Source organism: Oncorhynchus masou, chromosome 3, assembly GCF_036934945.1.
Source record: "Oncorhynchus masou masou isolate Uvic2021 chromosome 3, UVic_Omas_1.1, whole genome shotgun sequence".
Classification (NCBI taxonomy): Eukaryota; Metazoa; Chordata; class Actinopteri; order Salmoniformes; family Salmonidae; genus Oncorhynchus; species Oncorhynchus masou.
In genome coordinates, this window is record NC_088214.1 from 18908528 (window position 1) to 18934798 (window position 26271).

The window sequence follows — 26271 nt, forward strand, 5'->3', positions numbered from 1 at the left end:
GCTCTCCTCTGTGTTTTTACAACCATTGTGCTCAGTGTGCCTTTTGTACTAGGTTGAATTCTGTTTCATGGATGATTGTTTGGCCATGGAAGAAATTATCAGTGGAGGTTTCTCCAGGAAACACTGAAGATATGAAAGGTTGAATGGCTGGACTCTCCATTTGTGTCATGGTAATGCAGTAGTACAATGAGATGCTTACTTGCAGGTACACCGCTCAACTATTTGACAAAAATCAAAATAGAAGTAAAAAAAAACAATTACATACAAATTCAAGTTCAATAGAATAAAATAGAATCACATTTGGCAGAGATATAAATCGACTAAATGGAAAGCACTCAAAACAAATGTATACTAAAATATTGACTTACAGTATGTATGGAGAGCAAAGTCTTTGAATTGTGAAATACGTTGTGCAATAATAAAGGTGTGTGTGTATGGGTGCGTGTTGCAGAAGGACAGATGCTGTGTTTCTTCAGCAAATAGACAGGTTTGTTTGACAGCTGATATGTGACCCTATTCCTCTGTCAGATCTGACCTTGTTCCTACACATTCCCAGAATACCACTGGCCTCAAATAACTGGACTCTAGCTTCCTTTCTGAGCTCCCAATCTTTTAAAAATGTATTTATTTAACTAGGCAAGTCAGTTAAAAACAAATTATTATTTACAATGATGGCCTAGCCCAGCCAAATCATAACCCGGATGACGCTGGGCCAATTGTGCGCCGCCCTATGGGACTCCCAATCACTGCCAGTTGTGATACAGCCTGGAAACTAACCAGGATCTATAGTGATGTCTCTAGCAGTGAGATGCAGTGACTTAGGGCTCCTGAGTGGCACAGCGGTCTATCTTAATACAGAACTAAATCACTTTGACTAAATGATGTCCCTTATCAGACCACTTTGATACTTGAAACTTTGTAAGTCAATAGTTGATCCAGTTCTTTGAGTCAAATCTGTCCACACTGTTACAATGGAGATCTCCTATCCACTGTCACCATGCTCATCAACCCAATGATGTAATTCGGAAAATTACTCTAGGGGTAAGGCCTACTGAAAGTAGTCTATATGAAAGGTTATTTAGGAATGTTGTATCATTTGAATTTAGCATTTATGTTAAAGAACTGTCAGCTATAAATAAAGCAACATCTACCTTAGTCATTCACACTAAAACTTAACTAGCCTATTGTGGAGGGCCCTTAAAACTTCACCAGTTGAGCAAACCAGTTGAGCACAGTGCACATTTCGTGTAAATATGCTGCTGCTACAAGCAGTGGGAGAACGGCTTGAGTTCAATTAGGAGTTGCGTAAAATGTCTGCAGAATGGCCTGGTCAGCAGTCTCCTCCCAGTAGTCGAGAGTGCGCTGCCTGGTTTGTGTTAACAAACGAAAGAGAGGGCATTTCAATGGAAAGGGAGCAGGTTTGAAGCTGGCCCGGTCTCCTCGCATTGGCTTATCGATTGTGTCTGTCGTCTCGGTAACCGGAGATCCGACCCTGACTGACAATTTATCCGTGCGTAGGCAAATGGGGATGCAGGTTGTATTCAACTCACAAAAGGGGTGTATGGGGGAGTAATGTTACAATGTGTGCGGTGTGCAGAAGAGAAAAGAGTGCACCAATCTGTGAATAACGGGTTGGGGAAACAGATCTACTATCACTTCACCTGATTTAAAAAAAAATCCCCTCATTCTATCGTAATTGTAAGGTTCAAAGCCCTGGTTGACTTTTTAAAAAACATTTTTTTAGCCAACTGCATAACAAACAGTTGTCTGTGTGTGTGCATTCATTGCGCGTAGAGGGGTCGCAGCACTTCACAGCTAAAGAGATAGAATATTGTAACATGTCTGCTTCGCGCATAGGACACATTTTACCATCCAGAAGCGTGAGCGTTTTGAACGGAGGAAATGTATGGTTTTTCGGCGGCGGTGCGCAAAACCCCGCGGGGTACCTCGTCTCTGGGGTCCGCTCAATGCTGATTCCCTCTCAGCTGTCACCTTTTCCCCCCCAGAGTATAGCACTTTCAGGAGTCAGCGAACGGCGGCGTGGACTTTCCCAAGAGAAAATGACGGAGAATGGAGTGTTCTCCCGGGACAAGGTGTTGACCATCGACACCATGAACCCCATGGTGAAGAACGTCGAGTATGCGGTGCGCGGACCCATTGTACAGCGCGCCATGCAGATCGAGAAAGAGCTGAGAGAGGTATGCTTAAAATAAACGTTATTAATTAAATCGTATTGTGATTTAGACTACCCTACACGAAAATTATTAGTTTCTCTCAGTTAGAAATATATTGCAGTTTTCAAAGTGGGAAAGCAATCTGACACTGTCCCATGCATTGTCAGTATTTCACCTCGACGCACTGCACCAGTCTAACTTTTAACCTAACTGGACACTACTCTCCTGTGGCCTCAATGGCTCTGCTTTTCTGAAATTGCAACTGTAGCAGAGTGACACGCTTGTTAAACTTGTGTAATATAGGTGATGAGACGATTTTGGTGGCCTGTCACTGGCTAAAGATGTCCCTGTAAATGCCATAAGAAAGAAAAAAGCAACTCTGAAGTTAAATTGAGACTGATTATTTAAATAATCAAACGCTGATTCCAATCAGATTTGCATGTACAAATTATGTACAGTACCTGTCAAAAGTTTGGACACACCTAATTATTCCATGGGTTTTCTTTATTTATACGATTGTTTACACTGTAGAATAATAGTGAAGACATCAAAACTATGAAAATACACATATGGAATCATGTAGTAACCAAAAAAGTGTTAATTTGTGGAATTTCTTTCCTTTTTTAATGCGTTTGAGCCAATCACTTGTTTTGTGACAAGGTAGGGGTGGTATACAGAAGTTAGCCCTATTTGTTAAAAGACCAAGTCCATATTATGGAAAGAACAGCTCAAATAAGCAATGGGAAACAACAGTCCATTCTTACTTTAAGACATGAATCTCAGTCAATTTAGAAAATTTCTGCTGTGCAGTCAGAAAACCATCAAGTGCTATGATGAAACTGAAACTGGCTCTCATGAGGACAGCCACAGGAAAGGAAGACCAGAGTTACCTCTGCTGTAGAGGATAAAGTCATTAGAGTTAACTGCACCTCGGAAATTGCAGCCCAAATAAATCCTTCACAAAGTTTAAGTAACAGACACATCTCAACATCAAGTCTTCAGAGGAGACTGCGTGAATCAGGCTTTCATGGTTGAATTGCTGCAAAAAAACCACTACTAAAGGACACCAATAATAAGAAGAGACTTGCTTGGGCCACGAAACATGAGCAATGAACATTAGACCGGTGGAAATCTGTCCTTTGGTCTAACGAGTCCAAAATAGAGATTTTTGTTTCCAACCACCGTTTCTTTGTGAGACGCAGAGTAGGTAATCGGATGATTCCCACCGTGAAATGTATGATTCCCACCAATGATTCCCACCGTGAAGCATGGAGTTGGAGGGTGGGGGTGCTTTGCCGCAGGCAGAACAGTTGAAACTGGAGCAGCAGCACGGCCAGGTGGACTGGGTACAGCAAGAAGTCATCATGCCAGGTTGTCCTGAGGCATGGTCCTAGGGCTCAGGTCCTCCTCCGAGAGAAAGAAAGAAAGAGAGAAAGAGAGTAGTTGGAGAGAAGATACTTAAATTCACACAGTACACCGGATAAGACAAGAGAAATACTCCAGATATAACAGACTGACCCTAGCCCCCGACACATAAACTACTGCAGCATAAATACTGGAGGCTGAGACAGGAGGGGTCAGGAGACACTGTGGCCCCATCCTATGATACCCCCGGACAGGGCCAAACAGGAAGGATATAACCCCACCACTTTGCCAAAGCACAGCCCCCACACCACTAGAGGGATATCTTCAACCACCAACTTACCATCCTGAGACAAGGCCGAGTATAGCCCCCAAAGATCTCCGCCACGGTAAGGGCTATTTGACCAATAAGGAGAGTGATGGTTCTGCATCAGATGACCTGGCCTCCACAATCACCTGACCTCAACCCAATTGAGATGGTTTGGGATGAGTTGGACTGCAGAGTGAAGAAAAAGCAGCCAACAAGTGCTCAGCATATGTGGGAACTCCTTCAAGACTGTTGGAAAAGCCTTCCTCATATAGCTGGTTGAGAGAATGCCAAGAGTGTGCAAAGCTGTCATCAAGGCAAATGGTGGCTAATTTGAAGAATCTCAAATCTCAAATATATTTTGATTTGTTTTACACTTTTTTTGGTTACTACATGATATTGTTATTTCATAGTTTTGATGTCTTCACTCACTATTATTCTACAATGTAAAAAAATAGTACAAATAAAGAAAAACCCTTGAATGAGCAGGTGTGTCCAAACTTTTGACTGATACTGTATATCCCTGTACCAAGCTCGTTTGCCATCACTGCTGTCTGTTATGACAACATTTGATCCATAGGCAAAATTTCCACAATATATACAGTTCTTCAGAAAGTATTCACACCCCTAGAGTTTTTCCATATTGTGTTGTGTTAAAATGTGAGATTAAAATGGATTTCATTGTTATTTTTTTGTCAATGATCTACACAAAATACACTGTAATTTGAAAGTGGAAGAACAATTCTAACATTTGTAAAGAAATTATGAAATATAAAACACAAATATATCTTCATTACATAAGTATTAACCCCCCTGAGTCAATACATGTTAGAATCACCTTTGGCAGTGATTACAGTCTCTAAGAGCTTTGCACACCTGGATTGTACAATATTTGCACATTCTTATTTTGAAAATTCTTCAAGTTCTGTCAAGTTGGTTATTGGCCATTGCCAGACAGCCATTTTTAAGTCTTGCCATAGATTTCCAAGCCGATTTATGTCAACGCTGTAACTAGGTCACTGAGGAACATTCAATGTCATCTTGGTAAGCCACTCCAGTGTATACTTGGCCTTGTGTTTTAGGTTGCGCTTTGTATTCAGGACATAAAGTTAGTTACTATATATATATATATTGGTTGGGTGCCCACTGGAGGTCAGGGGGCCCCCAGATAGCATATGAACATGTTATGTTTGACATTGCTTATGTTATAAGCAATGTCAAAATGTACAGAATTTCAGGAAATGTAATTTAACTGTCGACTTGGCACTCCGGTACCGCTTGCCGTGTGGTAACAGAGAGAACAGTCTATGACTTGGGTGGCTGGAGTCACACACACTCACACATACTGTGGACACACTTTCACACTCTTCACATATGCTGCTGCCTCTCTGTTTATTATATATCCTGATTGCCTAGTCACTTTTACCCCTACCTACATGTACATGTTACCTCAATTACCTCGATTAACCAGTGCCCCCGGCACATTGACGCGGTACCAGTACCCCCTGTATATAGCCTTATTATTGTCATTTTATTGTGTTAATTTTTGTAACTTTAGTTTATTTAGTAAATATTTTCTGAACCAACAATGTAGTTTTAAGAAAATAAGAGTTTGTAAGTACACATTTCACGCTAAGGTTTACACCTGTTGTATTCAGCACATGTGATAAATAAAATTTGATTTGATTAGAATTCCTGTTGAGTACCTTTTCTTTCACTGAGACCGGAAGCTCAATAATTACTCACAGGTAAAAATCTGTCATTCTGCCCTGAGCAAGGCAGTTAACCCACTGTTCCCTGGGTGCCGAAGAGGTGGGCGATTATGGCAGCCCCCCGCACTAGAGGTCGACCGATTATGATTTTTCAACACCGATACCAATTATTGGAGGACCAAAAAAAAACGATACCGATTAATCAGACGATTTAAAAAAAAAATGTATTTGTAATAATGACAATTACAACAATACTGAATGAACACTTATTTTAACTTAATATAATACATCAATAAAATCAATTTAGCCTCAAATAAATAATGAAACATGTTCAATTTGGTTTAAATAATGCAAAAACAAAGTGCTGGAGAAGAAAGTAAAAGTGCAATATGTGCCATGTAAGAAGCTAACGTTTAAGTTCCTTGCTCAGAACATGAAAACATATGAAAGCTGCTGGTTCCTTTTAACATGAGTCTTCAATATTCCCAGGTAAGAAGTTTTAGGTTGTAGTTATTATAGGAATTATAGGACTATTTCTCTCTATACCATTTGTATTTCATTAACCTTTGACCATTGGATTTTCTTATAGGCACTTTAGCATTGCCAGTGTAACAGTATAGCTTCCGTCCCTCTCCTCGCTCCTACCTGGGCTCGAACCAGGAACACAACGACAACAGCTACCCTTGAAGCAGCTTTACCCATGCAGAGCAAGGAAAACAACCACTCCAAGTCACAGAGCGAGTGACGTTTGAAATGTTATTAGCGCGCACCGCTAACTAGCTAGCCATTTCACATCGGTTACACCAGCCTAATCTCGGGAGTTGATAGGCTTGAAGTCATAAACAGCTGCTGGCAAAGTGCTGTTTGAATGAATGCTTATGAGCCTGCTGCTGCCTACCATCGCTCAGTCAGACTGCTCTATCAAATCATAGACTTAATTATAACATAACACACAGAAATACGAGCTTTAGGTCATTAATATGGTCGAATCCGGAAACTATCATCTCGAAAACAAGACGTTTATTCTTTCAGTGAAAAACGGAACCGTTCCGTATTTTATCTAACGGGTGGCATCCATAAGTCTAAATATTCCTGTTACATTGCACAACCTTCAATGTTATGTCATAATTACGTAAAATTCTGGCAAATTAGGTGCCCCAAACTGTTGCATATACACTGACTGCGTGCAATGAACGTAAGAGAAGTGACACAATATCACCTGGTTAATATTGCCTGCTAACCTGGATTTCTTTTAGCTAAATATGCAGGTTTAAAAATATATACTTCTGTGTATTGATTTTAAGAAAGTCTATCGGTCTGCCCTTGAATTGAGGCAGTTAACCCACCTTTCCTAGGCCGTCATTGAAAATAAGAATGTGTTCTTAACTGACTTGCCTAGTTAAATAAAGATTAACTAAAGGTGTAATTAAAAAAATTAAAAATTAAAAAATCGGCCAAATCACTGTCCAAAAATACCGATTTCCGATTGTTATGAAAACTTGAAATCGGGCCTTATTAATCCGATTAATCGGTCAACCACTACCCTGCACCTCTCTGATTCAGAGGGGTTAGATTAAGTGCAGTAAACACATTTCAGTTGAATGCATTCAGTTGTACAACTGACTAGGTATCCCCCTTTCCCTTTCTTTTTCCATTTTACTTGGATAAATCACATTTTGATCTTGTGAATCCCATTTGTGTGTAGCCTTGTACTAGTTGTGCAATAACTGGTTTACAGTGACTTTAGCAACTCTTGTCATGTGCTTGCACTTCCCTTTGCCCTCCAGCCTAAATGTTCACCAAAATCTAGACTTTTTGGGTGCATTTGCTCATACACCCAGTGTGTCACCCTCCTGCCAAAGTCTACTACCTTGAAGGTTAGTTGACATTTTTTCAGGTTTGTTGAGCCTTCTGTTGGTCATCTGTTGATTTTGAAGGCAGGCAGATTGACCCTCACCTCTGTCTCTGTCTCTCTCTCTCCCTCACCCTTTGCCTCTCTCTCTCTCCTTCAAACTCTGTCTCTCTCTCCCTCTGTCTCTGTGTCTCTCTCACCCTCTGTCTCTGTGTCTCTCTCTCTCTCCCTCACCCTTATACAGTATCAGAGTTGTTTGCTGAGCTGAGAAAGATTCAGGTCAAAGTCCACAAGTCAAACAGAAAACTGAGAGATTGAGTTCAGTCTGTGGTCTGTTTTTACATCAGCTCTATTTAAACGTCTGACCTCACAATGTCGTACAGTATGTCATCTATCATCAGAGGTCGGAGGTCAAATCCTCACTTTACCCCAGACCAATACTACTGTCTCCTTTAACTCTCTTAAAAGCAATAACTCATCACTCCTATAGTATTTTTAATATGAGAAATGGTTTTAATATGATATCTGATTGAGAATGACACACAAAATCAATGGGGGCCCCTCGGTAAGTAATCTACTTCTGTAACCGATGTGAAATGGCGAGCTAGTTAGCGGGGTGCGCGCTAATAGCGTTTCAATCGGTGACATCACTCGCTGAGATCTTGAAGTAGTTGTCCCCATTGCTCTCCGTGTCTCTCAAAAAAAGCCGCGGGGCTTTTGTGGCTTTTGTGGATCGATGGGTAATGATGCTTCGGAGGGTGGCTGTTGTCAATGTGTGCAGAGGGTCCCTGGTTCGAGCCCAGGTAGGGGTGAGGAGAGGGACGGAAGCTATACTGTTTCACTTGCTCCATAAAGATAAAGAAAGTGTCATCCTTATGGGGTATTATTGGATCTTTATGGATCTTTATGGAGCAAGTGAAACAGTATAGCTTCCGTCCCTCTCCTCGCCTCGAACCAGGGACCCTCTGCACACATCGACAACAGCCACCCTCCGAAGCATCGGTACCCATCGCTCCACAAAAGCCGCAGCCCTTGCAGAACAAGGGGAACAACTACTTCAAGATCTCAGAGCGAGTGATGTCACCGATTGAAACGCTATTAGCGCGCACCCCGCTAACTAGCTGCCCCATCCCCTCTTGCTTTCAGGGGTTGACATGGAAACCCAGAGATAGTTTACTGATTCCAGTGTAGTGTGCAAAGTGGCCCAATCTGAGTGCTATTTCTAGGAAAAAGATTGAAGTGTCTCTGTGTTTGAGAGAGAGAGAGGTACACTCTCTAGCTGGGTAGGGGGGTGGAGGGACTGCCATATGGTCTATGGTGACCTTTGCCAGACGGCCCTATGGCTTTACCAAAATGCAAAACGTAATCTTCATGGATTTTCTCTTTTATTTGTTCTGACTCATCCTCAAACACCCCAGGCAACCAGGAGCCTACCTGGCTTTGGTTGGTCATTCAGGACCCTACCTGGCTTTGGGGCAGGTTGGTCATTCAGGAGTCTACCTGGCTTTGGGGCAGGTTGGTCATTCAGGAACCTACCTGGCTTTGGGGCCGGTTTGTCATTCAGGAGCCTACCTGGCTTTGGGGCAGGTTGGTCATTCAGGAGTCTACCTGGCTTTGGGGCAGGTTGGTCATTCAGGAGCCTACCTGGCTTTGGGGCAGGTTGGTCATTCAGGAGCCTACCTGGCTTTGGGGCAGGTTTGTCATTCAGGAGCCTACCTGGCTTTGGGGCAGGTTGGTCATTCAGGAGTCTACCTGGCTTTGGAGCAGGTTGGTCATTCAGGAGCCTACCTGGCTTTGGGGCAGGTTGGTCATTCAGGAGTCTACCTGGCTTTGGGGCAGGTTGGTCATTCAGGAGTCTACCTGGCTTTGGGGCAGGTTGGTCATTCAGGAGCCTACCTGGCTTTGGGGCAGGTTGGTCATTCAGGAGCTTACCTGGCGTTGGGGCAGGTTGGTCATTCAGGAGCCTACCTGGCTTTGGGGCAGGTTGGTCATTCAGGAGTCTACCTGGCTTTGGGGCAGGTTGGTCATTCAGGAGCCTACCTGGCTTTGGGGCAGGTTGGTCATTCAGGAGTCTACCTGGCTTTGGGGCAGGTTGGTCATTCAGGAGTCTACCTGGCTTTGGGGCAGGTTGGTCATTCAGGAGTCTACCTGGCTTTGGGACAGGTTGGTCATTCAGGAGCCTACCTCAGGGGTTTCCCAATAAATTATTACATCGTTATGTCATACTGAGCACTTAGAAATAGAAACAATGTGTGTTTTGTTATGTATGGGGACATCCAAATATCCAACTAACACACAAACCATGTGCTGTATCAGGTGTAGTCTATCTGTAGACTCTTCCAAGTATAGCTGGGCCAAACCAGTCTTGTCTTTTGTAACTAAGAATACCTGCTTTTTAAACTGAGCTCTGGTGAGTGTTAGGCTTGTATGTGAAAACAGGGCACAAAGCTTACATTCACTTGCTTGCCTTTATCTAAACTAGGTAAGGAAAGAACACACACTTTCAACAAAATACATTTTGTCTTTCTCTGCTCTCTCTCTATCCTCTTTTCACCCTGCCTCTATGTTGTCTTACTAACACACAAACCTTTTTTGAGGGCTCAGAGGAACTGCAGTGTTTCAGGTGCAGATAAAGTTCAGGAAAATGTTCTGATACCTGAGACGACTTAAATAGTCATCATTAGTTAATTCCCCTCTTAGCCAAACAGAAAGAGAAAAAACAGTGTGAGCAAAACAACGTCACATCAACAAATCCAGCCCAAATCATGTCAGTCAGAGCTTTTGTTCCTTGCTCATCGGTTGGCTGATGAACGGTGAACAGAAGGGCCACTAGTTTGTTCACAGATCTGTTTTTGCTGTCTTACCAACTCCTAGTCACAACAGATCTAGGACCAGGCTAGAGGCCCACGGAGATGCCTTCTACATCCTCAGGGGTAACCGTGGAGACTGCGGGAAGATTGTGCAATAGCACAGCACGCTGTCACTTTCTTTAATGACTGAAAGGCATCATGTTACATCTCCTGCCTTGAAGAGTAAACTAGAATCCATAATAATGTCACTTTCTTTGGCCAGACTTCAAATTTGTTTTGCCAGACCAATTACAATGCTACTTGTCAGAGATAGAAAAGGAGAGTCAAATAAACGTACACGTGCAGAAAGAGCAAAAAACATTAGAGAACAGAGTTAGGCATTAGAGAGAGGACAACATCAACCGTAGGCTAGTCTCAATCATCTTACAAAGAACATGCAATAGACAGCACTCTGACAAGCCATAGGACTTAATCAGTGTATGTGTCAACAAGGGGTCTATTATGTGTTCTTAATCTGTGACAATTTAAAAAGCCCTGCTGAGATAAAATTCCTTCTTAGGAACTCTTAGGAAGCTTCTTAGGACATTTTAGAAAGTTCCCAGTTTTTTTGCACATACAGTGCCTTGCGAAAGTATTCGGCCCCCTTGAACTTTGCGACCTTTTGCCACATTTCAGGCTTCAAACATAAATATATAAAACTGTATTTTTTTGTGAAGAATCAACAACAAGTGGGACACAATCATGAAGTGGAACGACATTTATTGGATATTTCAAACTTTTTTAACAAATCAAAAACTGAAAAATTGGGCGTGCAAAATTATTCAGCCCCTTTACTTTCAGTGCAGCAAACTCTCTCCAGAAGTTCAGTGAGGATCTCTGAATGATCCAATGTTGACCTAAATGACTAATGATGATAAATACAATCCACCTGTGTGTAACCAAGTCTCCGTATAAATGCACCTGCACTGTGATAGTCTCAGAGGTCCGTTAAAAGCGCAGAGAGCATCATGAAGAACAAGGAACACACCAGGCAGGTCCGAGATACTGTTGTGAAGAAGTTTAAAGCCGGATTTGGATACAAAAAGATTTCCCAAGCTTTAAACATCCCAAGGAGCACTGTGCAAGCGATAATATTGAAATGGAAGGAGTATCAGACCACTGCAAATCTACCAAGACCTGGCCGTCCCTCTAAACCTTCAGCTCATACAAGGAGAAGACTGATCAGAGATGCAGCCAAGAGGCCCATGATCACTCTGGATGAACTGCAGAGATCTACAGCTGAGGTGGGAGACTCTGTCCATAGGACAACAATCAGTCGTATATTGCACACATCTGGCCTTTATGGAAGAGTGACAAGAAGAAAGCCATTTCTTAAAGATATCCATAAAAAGTGTCGTTTAAAGTTTGCCACAAGCCACCTGGGAGACACACCAAACATGTGGAAGAATGTGCTCTGGTCAGATGAAACCAAAATTGAACTTTTTGGCAACAATGCAAAACGTTATGTTTGGCGTAAAAGCAACACAGCTCATCACACTGAACACACCATCCCCACTGTCAAAAATGGTGGTGGCAGCATCATGGTTTGGGCCTGCTTTTCTTCAGCAGGGACAGGGAAGATGGTTAAAATTGATGGGAAGATGGATGGAGCCAAATACAAGACCATTCTGGAAGAAAACCTGATGGAGTCTGCAAAAGACCTGAGACTGGGACGGAGATTTGTCTTCCAACAAGACAATGATCCAAAACATAAAGCAAAATCTACAATGGAATGGTTCAAAAATAAACATATCCAGGTGTTAGAATGGCCAAGTCAAAGTCCAGACCTGAATCCTATCGAGAATCTGTGGAAAGAACTGAAAACTGCTGTTCACAAATGCTCTCCATCCAACCTCACTGAGCTCGAGCTGTTTTGCAAGGAGGAATGGGGAAAAATTTCAGTCTCTCGATGTGCAAAACTGATAGAGACATACCTCAAGCGACTTACAGCTGTAATCGCAGCAAAAGTTGGCGCTACAACGTATTAACTTAAGGGGGCTGAATAATTTTGCACGTCCAATTTTTCAGTTTTTGATTTGTTAAAAAAGTTTGAAATATCCAATAAATGTCGTTCCACTTCATGATTGTGTCCCACTTATTGTTGATTCTTCACAAAAAATACAGTTTTATATCTTTATGTTTGAAGCCTGAAAGGTGGCAAATGGTCGCAAAGTTCAAGGGGGCCAAATACTTTCGCAAGTCACTGTATAGGGTGTCAAATACCAAACATCTGGACACTCACTGAGGAGTCTGTGTTCTTGGCCAGTTCAGTTCCATCATCCATCAAGGCCAGTTTGATACATTCAACTGCTTGACATATTGTTCTCTGTTACTGTATTCTGAGAGAAGTAGCTAAGTAGTGGCATTTTATTGACCTATAAGGACAGAGAAAATGGTACAGACAGCTACCCCCTGTTTCTATTGGCTTATAAGGACATTATGTCACCACACTCCCTAAAAACCTCCCCAAATTCAGTTTTTACCATTATCCATGTCTCCTGTCTACCTGCTTTACTACATAACGTCTCTATGTTTCTACAGCTGGAGTCTAGCTGATGCAACACTTGACAAGGCTTTCAGGCAGCCTGGGAATGTGTGTCTCTTTTTGTTTTCCAGATAGCATTTTCTCTGCTTTAATATACACTGTGTGTACAAAACATTATGAACACCTGTTCTGTCTGTGATATAGACTGACCAGGTGAATCCAGGTGAAAGCTATGAACCCTTATTGATGTCACTAATTAAATTAACTTAAATCAGTGTAGATGAAGGTAAGGAGACAGGTTAAAGAAGGATTTTCAAGCCTTTAGACAACGGAGACATTGATTATGTATGTTTACCATTCAGAGGGTGAATAGTCAAGACAAAAGATTTAAGTGCCTATAAACGGGGTATGGTAGTAGGTGCCAGGTGCTCCAGTTTGAGTGAACACTGCTGGGTTTTTCACGCTCAACAGTTCCTGTGTGTATCATGAATGGTCCACTACCCAAAGGACATCCAGCCAACTTGACACAACTGTGGGAAGCATTGGAGTCAACATGGGCCAGCATCCCTGGGGAACGCTTTCAACACCTTGTAGAGTCCATGCCCCGACACATTGAGGCTGTTCTGAGGGCAAAAGGTGGTGCAAATCAATATTAGGACAGTGTTCCTAATGTTTTGTACACTCAAGGTGAGTCTTGTTTTGACTCGCTCCACTCTGCTTCCAAACACACGTAGACGCACATTATGTGGTATGTATTTGTAGGTAGGTTTGTCTTATCTTATCATTTGCAAACCCCGCCTCCCTTTAATCATTACACCTTCACAGAGACCGCTAACATTGGATTATATTACTCCCGTTTTATGTTTTTTACAGCGCCTACATTTTAGGACAAAAGGCAAGGGGAGTGGAGAGCATGTATTGAACCAATGCATGTTTGCATAAGACTATACCTGATGTTTGCATAAGACTATACCTGATGTTTGTGTTTGTGCTTGAGAGTTGAATAAGTAAAAACACTTGGTAAAGAAAACTATAAAGAGCTGTTTGGCTGTTACTAAGGGTTGTCTATTTTAGTGCATTTGCTATCGACTAACATTGTTGGAGAGAGAGAGGTTGGGAGAGGAGAGGGGGGAGGGAGGGAGAGAAAGAACGAGACAGTGTGTGAGGGAAGGAGAAAGAGGGAGACAGAAAGAGAAATATAGCTGACGCCAATGCCAAGCCTTTTCCAGAGCTCTTGTTTGTTCTCCTGATACCATGACTACAGTAGATGGGCACCGTTAGCTTTACCTGAGGTAGTGGAGACATCTGAGATTAGAGCCGTGGCTGGAGTCTAGGAGGACGTGACCTCATACTCATGTCTTAGTTATAGAGGGACACACTCAGAATAAGTAGTTAGAAATGGTTAAGTATGAGTTTATAGGTTTATAAAGAATAAGGTAACGTATTGGTCTGCATTTCTGCACTGCACACACCCTGGGATCCAGCAAATCCTTCCTCCATCTCTTTCTCCCTTGCCCTAGTCTTTTCATCGTTTTGTGTCTTGTTTCTGTGTCCTGAAGGGAGTGAAGAAGCCTTTCACTGAGGTCATCAAGGCCAACATCGGTGACGCCCATGCCATGGGCCAGCAGCCAATCACCTTCTTCCGACAGGTCTGCTTTTATTCCCTAAGTTCCAAACCATTTATTTAATACCTCAGTTCTCTTTTTGATTACAGGATGTCTTTCATTCTCCTTTATCATTTGAAACCGTTCTGTCTAAGGCAAAAACACATTGTGACCTTTTCATGCAGATTCATGTGGTGTTTCATGCAGATTTGTGTACATTATTCAGCATCAACTTCTGCCTGTTCCTCACCTTACTCCCTGTCCTCCCTTCCTCCTCAAGGTCTTGGCACTCTGCTCCTACCCGGAACTATTGAATGAAAACATGTTTCCAGAGGATGCCAAAAACAGAGCACGACGCATTCTGCAGGCTTGTGGAGGCGGTAGTGTGGGTATGTTGTTCATGCACTGGATGGAATGTGTATTGTAAGGATGTAAGTTAAAATATAATTATGTTTTGGCCAATAGGCCTGTGTTAGCATTTTGGTGACCACATAAACAATGAAATGACCTCCAACTCCGGTCCTGGAGCACTGTAGTGTATTGAGTTCTCTCTCTCTCTCTCTCTCTCTCTCTCTCTCTCTCTCTCTCTCTCTCTCTCTCTCTCTCTCTCTCTCTCTCTCTCTCTCTCTCTCTCTCTCTCTCTCTCTCTCTCTCTCTCTCTCTCTCTCTCTCTCTCTCAGGTGCATACAGTGCCAGCCAGGGTATAGACTGTGTGCGGCAGGATGTGGCTCGCTACATCGAGCGTCGGGACGGGGGTGTACCCTGTGACCCAGACAACGTCTACCTCACCACCGGCGCCAGCGACGGCATCGTAGTAAGAACTCAATACAAAATCAAATAAATGTGTTTTAAAGTAACATTCTCATGGCAGATAAAGGGGAAGGCGTAAGGAGAGCTTTGAGGATGATAGGCTTGAGGTGCACCCATCAGCCGGTCTATCTCCAGCAACTTTATCACCTATTATTCTTGATTGATTGATTGATTGCATGAATTACCTACCATTTGCTTGCCAACTCACTCCCTTCTCCTCTCCCCTGTCTTTCCTAGACCATGCTGAAACTATTGGTGTGTGGTGAGGGTGCATCGAGGACAGGGGTGATGATCTCCATCCCTCAGTACCCTCTGTACTCAGCTGCCCTGGCTGAGCTGGGCGCTGTACAGGTCAACTACTACCTGAACGAGGAGAAGTGCTGGAGCATGGACCTTAGTGAGCTGGAGAGCTCCCTAGCGGAGGCCAGGAAGCACTGCAACCCCAAAGCCCTCTGCATCATCAACCCTGGTAACCCCACTGGTAAGTAGCCAAGCTTAACGGGGAGTTGAACTTCCTGATTTAGCCTTGGTTTCAATTCTCCTCATTAAGAAATGTGACTGAGAACGAGATTTGAGTCTTGAAGACGTGCTTTGATGTTGGTGTCTCTCTTGTGTGTTCAAACATTAGAAGTGTATGTATTTTTGCTCTGCCAAAACAGTTACACTCACCCTTCTAGATAACTTGCAACTTTCTAAACAGTTCTTGTGTCTGTTCTTGCGTAATTCCTAATTATCTTGCAAAATATCAGTTTTCCTCCCAGTCATGACACTAGATGGCGCCAGAGGACAAAGATCTCACTTGGCCAGAAACCAAAATACCCAGTTCTACTAATATGATTCGGAACCTTTCCCTCTCCAACTCTGTGATAGGTCAGGTCCAGAGCAGACAGTGTATTGAGGACGTAATCCGATTCGCTGCTAAAGAGCGACTCTTCCTGATGGCTGATGAGGTAAACCAATCAGACCTTTTTGTCATCCTCCTCATAAACATAATTTCACCTCTACATTCATCTCTTACCCCCTGACATCCCTCTCTCTCTGTCCCTCTCCTCCAGGTGTACCAGGATAATGTGTATGCGGAGGGTTGCCAGTTCCATTCCTTTAAGAAGGTGCTTTTTGAGTTGGGACCAGAGTACTCTGACAATGTAGAACTGGCGTCCTTCCACTCCACCTCCAAGTGCTACATGGGCGAGTAAGATCATTCTCATTACTTTAAGATGACCTGAAATATCAACCATTATATGACCTTACTACTTCAACCAATATAGAAATAGGGAGACCTGTAGATATGGTGCAGTTGTGTCTTGCCTTCTGAGTCTCTGGTTTCTCTCTCTCTTCTCCTGCCTGCTAGGTGTGGTTTCCGTGGGGGTTACATGGAGGTGATTAATATGGACGCAGAGGTGCAGGCCCAGCTCTCTAAGCTGGTGTCGGTCAGACTGTGTCCCCCCGTCCCTGGTCAGGCTCTGATGGACCTGGTGGTCAACTCTCCCCAGCCTGGAGAACCTTCCCACATCACCTTCATGAAGGTAATGATATATGGTCATTAAGCAGACATTGACTTAAATGACATACCAGACTGTCAACATTGACAGGGACACACATTCAATATATACTGAGCATACAAAACATTGAGAACACTGGCTCTTTCCCTGACATAGACTGACCAGGTGAATCCAGGTGAAAGCTAGGATTATTGATGTCACTTGTTAAATCCACTTCAATCAGTGTTGATGAAGGGGAGGAGATATGTTAAAGAAGGATGTTTAAGCCATGAGACAATTGATACATGGATTGTGTATGTGTGCCACACACGCACGCACACCACACCACACCACACACACACACACACACACACACACACACACACACACACACACACACACACACACACACACACACACACACACACACACACACACACACACACACACACACACACACACACACACACACACACACACACACACACACACACACACACACACACACATACTCTTCTCCATGTCCAGGAGCGCACAGCCACCCTCAGTCTCCTGGCTGAGAAGGCTAAACTGACAGAGCAGATTCTGAACACAGTACCTGGGATCACCTGTAACCCTGTTCAGGGAGCCATGTACTCATTCCCTAACATCAGTCTACCAGAGAAATCCATCAAGGAAGCTAAGGTCAGTTAATACCACTATAATTTACCAGGGCCCCCTTTGTGGGGTTAGCCCTGTATACACATGAATAAACAACAATTACACTATATATATTATATACACATCAATTACCCAATTATTCATATGGTTGCAAAACACAATCATATGAAACAAACACATTATTCAGTAGATGTACAACACAGCAGCTCTGGTGTTGAGGACTGAAATACTAATCCAGGAAATTAGTAAATGATAATTATGGAGTTTATGGTCCCATCACCTGTTGAAATAAATACACCAATTAAGTTGATATATTTGATTGTGAGATGCGTTTCCTGTATACAGTATGTACAGTACCAGTCAAAAGTTTGGACACCCCTACTTACTCATTCAAGGGTTTTTCTTTATTTTTACTCTTTTCTACATTGTAGAATAATAGTGAAGACATCAAAACTATGAAATAACACATATGGAATCATGTAGCAACCAAACAAGTGTTAAACAAATCAGCATATATGTAATATTTTAGATTCTTCAAAGTAGTCATCCTTTGCCTTGAGGACAGCTTTGCACACTCTTGGCATTCTCTCAACCAGCTACACGTGGAATGCTTTTCCAACCATCTTGAAGGAGTTCTCACATATGCTGAGCACTTGTTGGCTGCTTTTCATTCACTCTGCAGTCAAACTCATCTCAAGCCATCTTAATTGGGGTGAGGTCAGGTGATTGTGGAGGCCAGGTCATCTGATGCAGCACTCCATCACTCTCCTTGGTCAAATAGCCCTTAAACAACCTAGAGGTGTGTTGGGTCATTGTCCTGTTGAAAAACAAATGATAGCCCCACTAAGCGCAAACCAGATGGGATGGTGTATCACTGCAGAATGCTGTGAATTCTAAATAAATCATAGACAGTGTAACCAGCAAATCACCCCCACACCATCACTACTCCATGCTTCACGGTGGGAACCACACATGCGGAGATCATCCGTTCACCTACTTTGCGTCTCACAAAGAGACAACGGTTGGAACCAAACATTTCTAATTTGGACTCGTCAGACCAAAGGACAGATTTCCACCGGTCTAATGTCCATTGCTGGTGTTTCTTGGCTCAAGCAAGTCTCTTCTTCTTATTGGTGTCCTTTAGTAGAGGGTTCTTTGCAGAAATTCGACTATGAAGTCCTGATTCCTGCAGTCTCCTCTGTTGATGTTGATGTTGTGTCTGTTACTTGAACTCTGGGCAGCATTTATTTGAGCTGCAATTTCTGGGGCTGGTAACTCTAATGAACTTATCCTCTGCAGCAGAGGTAACTCTGGGTCTTTCTTTCCTGTGGCAGTCCTCATGAGAACCAGTTTCATCATGGCGCTTGATGGCTTTTGCGATTGCACTTGAAGAAACTTTCAAAGTTCTTGAAATGTTCCGGATTGACTGACCTTCATGTCTTAAAGTAATGATAGACTGTTGTTTCTCTTTGCTTATTTGAGCTGTTCTTGCCATAATATGGACTTGGTATTTTACCAAATAGGGCTATCTTTTGTATACCACCCCTACCTTGTCACAACACAACTGATGGGTCATATCCATTAAGAAGGAAAGAAATTCCACAAATTAACTTTTAACAAGGCACACCTGTTAATTGAAATGCATTCCAGGTGACTACCTCATGAAGCTGGTTGAGAGAATGCTAAGAGTGTGCAAAGCTGTCTTCAAGGCAAATGGTGGCTACTTTGAAGAATCTCAAATCTCAAATATACTGTATTTTGAATTGTTTAACACTTTTTTGTTTACTACATGATTCCATGTGTGTTTTCATAGTTTTGATGTCTTCACTATTATTCTACAATGTATAAAATAGTAAAAATAAAGAAAAACCCTTGAATGAGTAGGTGTGTCCAAACTTTTGAACAGTACTGTATGTGTCATCCCACTGTAATACCTCTTTTCCTCTTTGTCTCTCTCTCTCTCCACCCAGGTGCTTGGCCAGGCTCCAGACATGTTCTACTGTATGAAGCTGTTGGAGGAGACTGGCATCTGTCTGGTCCCAGGAAGTGGCTTCGGACAGAAGGACGGCACCTACCACTTCAGGTCTGGACAACCCAGTTTACTCAAACATTTTATCACAGCCTTTTACATCCTTAGATGGGTATAATTTCCCTTTTTGATATACCTAACAAGGTAGAAATGTATGCAACAGAAAAATAGTGTATATGGCCTTTAGTTTCCAATGCCCTGCATTTCGTTCAAAGTTCCCTTTCTCTCTCTCTCTTCCTCTTTCCCTCGTTCCAGGATGACCATTCTGCCGCCCACAGACAAGCTGAAGATCTTACTGGCTAAAGTAAAAGAGTTCCACCAGAAATTCACTCAGCAGTACTCTTAACTATCTTCCTTAACTTCCTAGCTTTCACCCAATCAGAAGAGAATAGCACACTGAACACTATGCGCAGCCAACCTAACAGAATTTCTGTCACTAAGTGCCTACTGTGTTAGTGACTCTGTCGCCAGTCACCTTGATCATGCACTTTAGCCCCTTAGCCTACAAGATTCAAATAAATGGTGGACTCCGACTGTACATGTAAAACTGTAGTGATTATGAACACCTGGGATATTGGGAGATGTAGTTTTTAGAAATCAGGACAAGAGCTGTAGTTTTTTGGGACATATCAAATTCAGTTCAATCTGGCATACTTGATAAAATGTATATTAATTGTCATCTCAGTTGTGTTTTTGTGTGTGTGCGTGCGTGTGTGTGGGAAAGAGGATATGTGTCCTTTTGTGTGTTTCATGATTACAAGTCAAGGCCAGTATGATGGTACAGTAGTGCTGTATGAAATGAAGAAACTGAAAGCACTAGTACATTATTTCCAAACTCTGTAGAAATGATTTTTGTCAGTATTGTAGACAAAGGCACAGGGAAGTATTGTATATTAGAGAAGCTTTCACAATGATTTTAAATTGAAAGATGATTTTATTGTATTGAAAATCTCCATCATATAGTCTTTTATAATCATAGTTTCAGTTTGGCCCTTTTTTGTGTGTACATTTTCACCATTGTACATTCTATATAGCAAACTAATGGAAAAACCTGGACAAAGAAAAGACAGCAGGGAGAAGAATTTTGAATAGCAGGAGTATGAAATTCAAGGTTATTAAAGTGAGATTTTTTTTTAAATGCAGTCAGGGATTTTCTGAATTATGAAGACAACAGCCGCGCATGACAATTATCATGGAAGTGAGTGAGGAGGTTCCTGAACAAACACACACACACTCCCTTGGGAGAGGCTGTAAGTCCACTTGTCTGTCCCCTGCAGAGTCTGTCAGATCTAGAGGATAAAAGCACATCATGTTCCACAACTACCTACATTACATAGTACATAACAACCACCCTACAATACACCAACCAGCACCACCTTACAACCATACATCCAATCCCTCCTCTCCAGCCGTACAGACAGCCCTCCTGAGCCCCCATACCTACAGAGTGGGAAAGGGAGTTGGGTTGAGTCCATTAAAACTCAAGCTTTTAGTCTGTAAAGATTTTTCTCCCTCCTTCTCTCTACAGGGGCTGCCAGCCTTCATTATCCATGACAAAGCACAGCCCCTTTCTTAATTAACCACATTTTAGTATTTCTATATCCCTTACAATCCCCCTCACAGCCCTTACATCTCCTCTCACAGCCCTTACAATCTTCCCTCAGCCCTCACATCTGCCCTTATAATCTCCCCTCACAGCCCTTACAATCTCACCTCACAGCCCTTACATCTCCTCTCACAGCCCTTACAATCTTCCCTCAGCCCTCACATCTGCCCTTATAATCTCCCCTCACAGCCCTTACAATCTCACCTCACAGCCCTTACATCTCCTCTCACAGCCCTTACAATCTCCCCTCACAGCCCTTACAATCTTCCCTCACAGCCCTTACATCTGCCCTTACAATCTCCCCTCACAGCCCTTACAATCTCACCTCACAGCCCTTACAATCTCCCCTTACATCTCCCCTCACAGCCCTTACAATCTCACCTCACAGCCCTTACATCTCCTCTCACAGCCCTAACATCTCCCTCACAGCCCTAACATCTCCCCTCACAGCCCTTACAATCTCCCCTTACATCTCCTCTCAAAGCCCTTACAATGTCCCCTCACAGCCAGTACAATCTCGCCTCACAGCCCTTACAATCTTTCCTCACAGCCCTTACAATCTCCCCTTACATCTCCTCTCACAGCCCTTACAATGTCCCCTCACAGCTCTAACATCTCCCCTCACAGCCCTTACAATGTCCCCTCACAGCCCTAACATCTCCCCTCACAGCCCCTACAATCTCCCCTCACAGTCCTTACAATCTCCCCTCACAGCCCTTACATCTCCCCTCACAGCCCTTACATCTCCCCTCACAATCTCCCCTCACAGCCCTTACATCCCACCGCACAGCCCTTACATCTCCCCTCACAGCCTTACAATCTCCCCTCACAGCCCTTACAATCTCCCCTCACAGCCCTTACAATCTCCCCTCACAGCCCTTACATCTCCCCTCACAGCCTTACAATCTCCCCTCACAGCCCTTACATCTCCCCTCACAGCCCTTACAATCTCCCCTCACAGCCCTTACAATCTCCCCTCACAGCCCTTACATCTCCCCTGACAGCCCTTACAATCTCCCCTCACAGCCCTTACAATCTACCCTCACAGCCCTTACAATCTCCCCTCACAGCCCTTACATCTCCCCTGACAGCCCTTACAATCTCCCCTCACAGCCCTTACATCTCCCCTCACAGCCCTTACAATCTACCCTCACAGCCCTTACATCTCCCCTGACAGCCCCTCACAGTTCTCACTAATTTAATTGGGTGCGCTTGTTTTACACAGTCACCGTTCTACATCTTTGTTCCCTGAGAGACAGCAAAAATGTTATCTCTTTGTCATGTTAGTGGTAACTCCTCTTTTGGATAATAATTCAGATATGAATGATATTCAAGTGGGTGAATAAGTGATTGAAACAATCAAGCCAACAAGATTGAAACAAATCATTTGAGAGAGAGAGACTGAGGGGGACCATCTGTCCAGAAAGCCTTTTCTCAGTGTCCAGCAGATGTCCTGATATTGGATGGTATTTAGCTACATGGTATTAACTCACAAGTGGAGAAATGGGGTGTCAACAACATACTAGTACTATTGTTCAAATATGACAAATTCAGATAAGGATTGACTCCCAGTGGATTATCTGACCCTTATATCTGACCATAACCTACTTTGCCATACTATCTACATGTATAATTTTGAATATTAACATGTAATAACCATGTAATAATGTTAATTTACAGATGAACTTCAAAACATTTTCACAACCACTACCAAACTATTTTATACAGCAATACAAAATTACAGAAATCTCTATATTGCAGGCTCATGAACACAAGAAAACACAAGCTTAACTAGCAATTGTCTCATGATGACACTGTATCGGTGTCTCTGCCTCTACTACTACAGACCTGGCCCAATCTATGATTTCCTCTCCTTTCACTGCATGTTGTCATTTTAGTGCAATTAAAGCGGCGCTAAGATATGTGCTTCCTGTTGCATTGTGGGAACTCAGATCAACTGTTGGACCGAACACTCTCATCTTCAATCAGGGACTCCATTGTTTTCGTACATGCTTATTCAAGGTCATGTGCGACAGATGATAGTGTAGTTTGCTAAGCGTGACTACTGTTAGAGCTGGGAGCAAACCAAATGCAGACACCACTCATGTTGCAATCAGAGAGGGTGTGGTGGAGCGATTACTGAACTGAACTGAAGTGTAATGACTTGAAGAGTGAATGAGAGGGGAAAGCAATTAACTTCTGATTGTGATTTTCCTGTAATTGTTGTGTACTGTATGTATTATTTGCCTCTCTCTCTCTCTCTCTCTCTCTCTCTCTCTCTCTCAAAACATAGTAAACAAAAATCTGGGACTGTCAAATTAGTATGATATGTTACGTTTGGTATGGCATGTATTCATTTGTGGACGTCCATGATGTTACGAATAACAATTTGAATGATATTTTACGAATTGCAATTCCTACGTTATGTTGCAAATTTGCTATACGAATGATTAGATAAGAATTTCAATTTGTTGTGGCTAACATTAGCTAGGTGTCACGCCCTGGTCGAAATATATTATGTTTATTCTTCATTTATTCGGTCAGGCCAGGGTGTGACATGGGTTATTGTGGTGTGTTTTTGTCTTGGGGTTTTGTGGGATGTCTAGCGTTAGTCTATGGCTGCCTGAGGCGGTTCTCAATCAGAGTCAGGTGATTATCGTTGTCTCTGATTGGGTACCATATTTAGGCAGCCATATTCTTTGTGTGTTTCGTGGGTGATTGTCCTTAGTGTCCTTGTTCCTGTATCTGTGTTAGTTTACACTAGTATAGGCTGTTTCGGTTTTCGTTGCGTTCTTTTACGTTCTTTGTTTTGTAGTATTTGTATTGATTCGTGTTTACGTTTATTCATTAAACCTGGATCGCAATCTACACGCGGCATTTTGGTCCGACTCTCCTTCACCGCATGAAAACCGTTACACTAGGTGGCTAATGCTAACATTAGCTAGGTGACTAATGTTAAGGTTAAGGGTTAAGGTTAGGAGTTAACGGAAGGGTTAGCTAATATGCAAGTAGCTAAAAAGTAGTTGAAAGGTTTCCAATTAGTTGCTAGACGTTCGCCTTATACCTTTACACATCCACCACGACCAACCACACTTTTTTTTCTTAAGTAACCTTATTGTCTTATGTAACCACTTGCTGTTTTCCTCCTCTCCTTTCACACTCATTCATAAACATCTACCATCACACGTTAACATGATAGCCCAATGACTCTGCATTTTTGAATAACACATGTATTATTCTACCTGTCATTCTATAATTCCTATCATTCTACCTAATAAAAGGGGTATATAAATATAAAGTGTGAGAGAGCTAGTGGAGATTGGTGGGAGGTGATCTATCTTTTTCTGATCAGGTTTCTCTGTCACTCCAGCAGCACCTCAGAACCTCTCGCAGCCAGAGTAATTAATCAATCTCAGACTGGCCTGATCGATTGGTGTCTCTGTGTTCTCCTGGCGTGTTTACAATCCTCCATCTCATTTGCCACTAAGCTCCTCGCCACCGCTCAATCTCATTGGCAGAGAGTGTGACACCCCGCCCCACTGATGTCACCAGCAAGTGAAGCATGGATCGGTGCCCCTCTAAGAATCCATCCTCTCTTTTTCATTTGGGGGATTTGTTTTTGTCTAGTGTCTACCTGTCACATGCCTTTGCAGTTAGGGTGTGCCAGGTCCATATTACTGTCTGTTTCAGAAGGCCTACTTTAAAGTCTGTGTAGCACCTCATATTCAATGCCAGAATGCATAATCAGCTAAGACCCCAAAATGCATTATCTAAATATATGACCAATAGTAGTAATTTTGCTTTTGAGATGCTTCTATTTCAGTCAGTGATAAAACTTGATAGGTTCTAGAGATGATGTAACCACCATTGATCAGCTAGCCTGGTAAGCTACAGGACACACTTTGGTATAGGACACGCTTTGAGGGGGTGGTGGTGTGGTCACGCTTGCGTCTCCTTCCTGCTGAGTTGAACTGTTATCTATCTGTGCCATTCACTGTTGTATGGAGAGAAAAAGGTTTACAAAGAGATTCTGCAGAAAGAGCAGAATGTGTGACAAGCATCATTTGAAACATGCAGCCATCCAACAAACAGGACAGATTATTAATTGATAAAATGACTAATTGAATCAATATCTTAACTTTGACACAGGCATTTGTGTCATTGGCATGAGATTCCTAATGGCCCCTTACGTGATGAATATATTGTATATTTTGCTATCCAAACATGTGGAATAGTAATGACAAGATTCTTTAGACTACAATGTTAATGATACTTCTTATAGGCATATAGAGTTGTATTTACTCAGGCAGCAATTAATATTATTTTGCCACTCTAGTCATGTTATCCACCTGTCATTCATATTTCATGGAACTCTCTCACTAACTGACAAGGAGAAGTTTAGGTGAACTGACAGCGCACCTCATATCTCGTTAGAATACTGAAAAAGTCTTCATTTTGATCAAATGGCTTGATGTTTTATTCATTCATTCTTCGAAGGAGCCCTTCCCCATCACTGTCCCAGGCTGATTGTAAATGAACTGCATATTGCAAAATCTGAAGTCTCCAAGCAACCTGTCAAAGCTTAACATTAACCTTAGTTTTAATATCTTACCCACTGGATCTTTTATATTCTACAGCAAAGGGGTTCTTATGAACTGAACAACATTCTGGGTTGGATATCTTCAGACACACATAGCATATTCACATGACATACTGTATATGTATAGATGTGCATGTACATACATAACACACACACACGTGAGCACGTGTCCACACACCCACATATGGAGGCTGAGTCAGTGAACACTTGTTGCAGGCTGGCCTCTTCCCCCCCGTGCTGGCATGGGCATTCTGTGATTCAGTGTGACTAAAAGATCATGAGTTTAAATTAGACCACAGTAGGCTACCATATCACTATAATGTCACTGTGATGTACTGTAATGCAGACCTGGGATAACTGTAGTTTCAAGTATTCTTTTTGGAAAGAAACTATTTTTCCAGGGTAACAAATAGTTACTTTGGAGGTGACCACAACTATTCAAATACAGATCCCAAAAAACGGACTACTTTTCAAAACTATTTGAATACAGATATGAGAAATCAACTACTTTAAAAAAACTATTTGAATACAGATCTCAGGAAGTGATTACTTTCCTGAAACTATTGGATTGGCAGCTTTTAACTAATGGCAGGGCTGAATCTGGAACTACATCAGATAAGATACAATCTCCTATACTATTCCAATCTCTCTGACAGTTATATTTCATCTACACAATACATTTATATCTGAAAATCTCTAAATGTCCATTCTCCTGAATGTGTATTTAATCAAGTCAAACC

The 26271-nt window shown here is 42.4% G+C and overlaps 1 protein-coding gene across 4 annotated transcripts; it reads left to right on the forward strand.

Moving 5' to 3' along the window:
* Positions 1 to 1404: 1404 nt before the first annotated feature.
* Positions 1405 to 20004, forward strand: gpt (glutamic--pyruvic transaminase). 4 transcript variants are annotated; one of them, XM_064933907.1, is made up of 12 exons: positions 1480 to 1510; positions 2007 to 2198; positions 14301 to 14390; positions 14626 to 14734; positions 15026 to 15159; positions 15393 to 15636; positions 16026 to 16105; positions 16211 to 16347; positions 16507 to 16681; positions 17165 to 17320; positions 19267 to 19379; positions 19581 to 20004. In XM_064933907.1, exons 2-12 carry the CDS (start codon positions 2061 to 2063, stop codon positions 19669 to 19671), a joined length of 1467 nt encoding a protein of 488 aa, XP_064789979.1. In that variant the 5' UTR covers positions 1480 to 1510; positions 2007 to 2060; the 3' UTR covers positions 19672 to 20004. The 4 variants fall into 4 exon arrangements, with proteins under 4 accessions (XP_064789962.1, XP_064789971.1, XP_064789979.1 ...); XM_064933890.1 differs by having other exon boundaries at positions 1405 to 2198; XM_064933916.1 differs by lacking the exons at positions 1480 to 1510; positions 2007 to 2198 and adding an exon at positions 7346 to 7432.
* The last annotated feature ends 6267 nt before the right edge of the window (positions 20005 to 26271 follow it).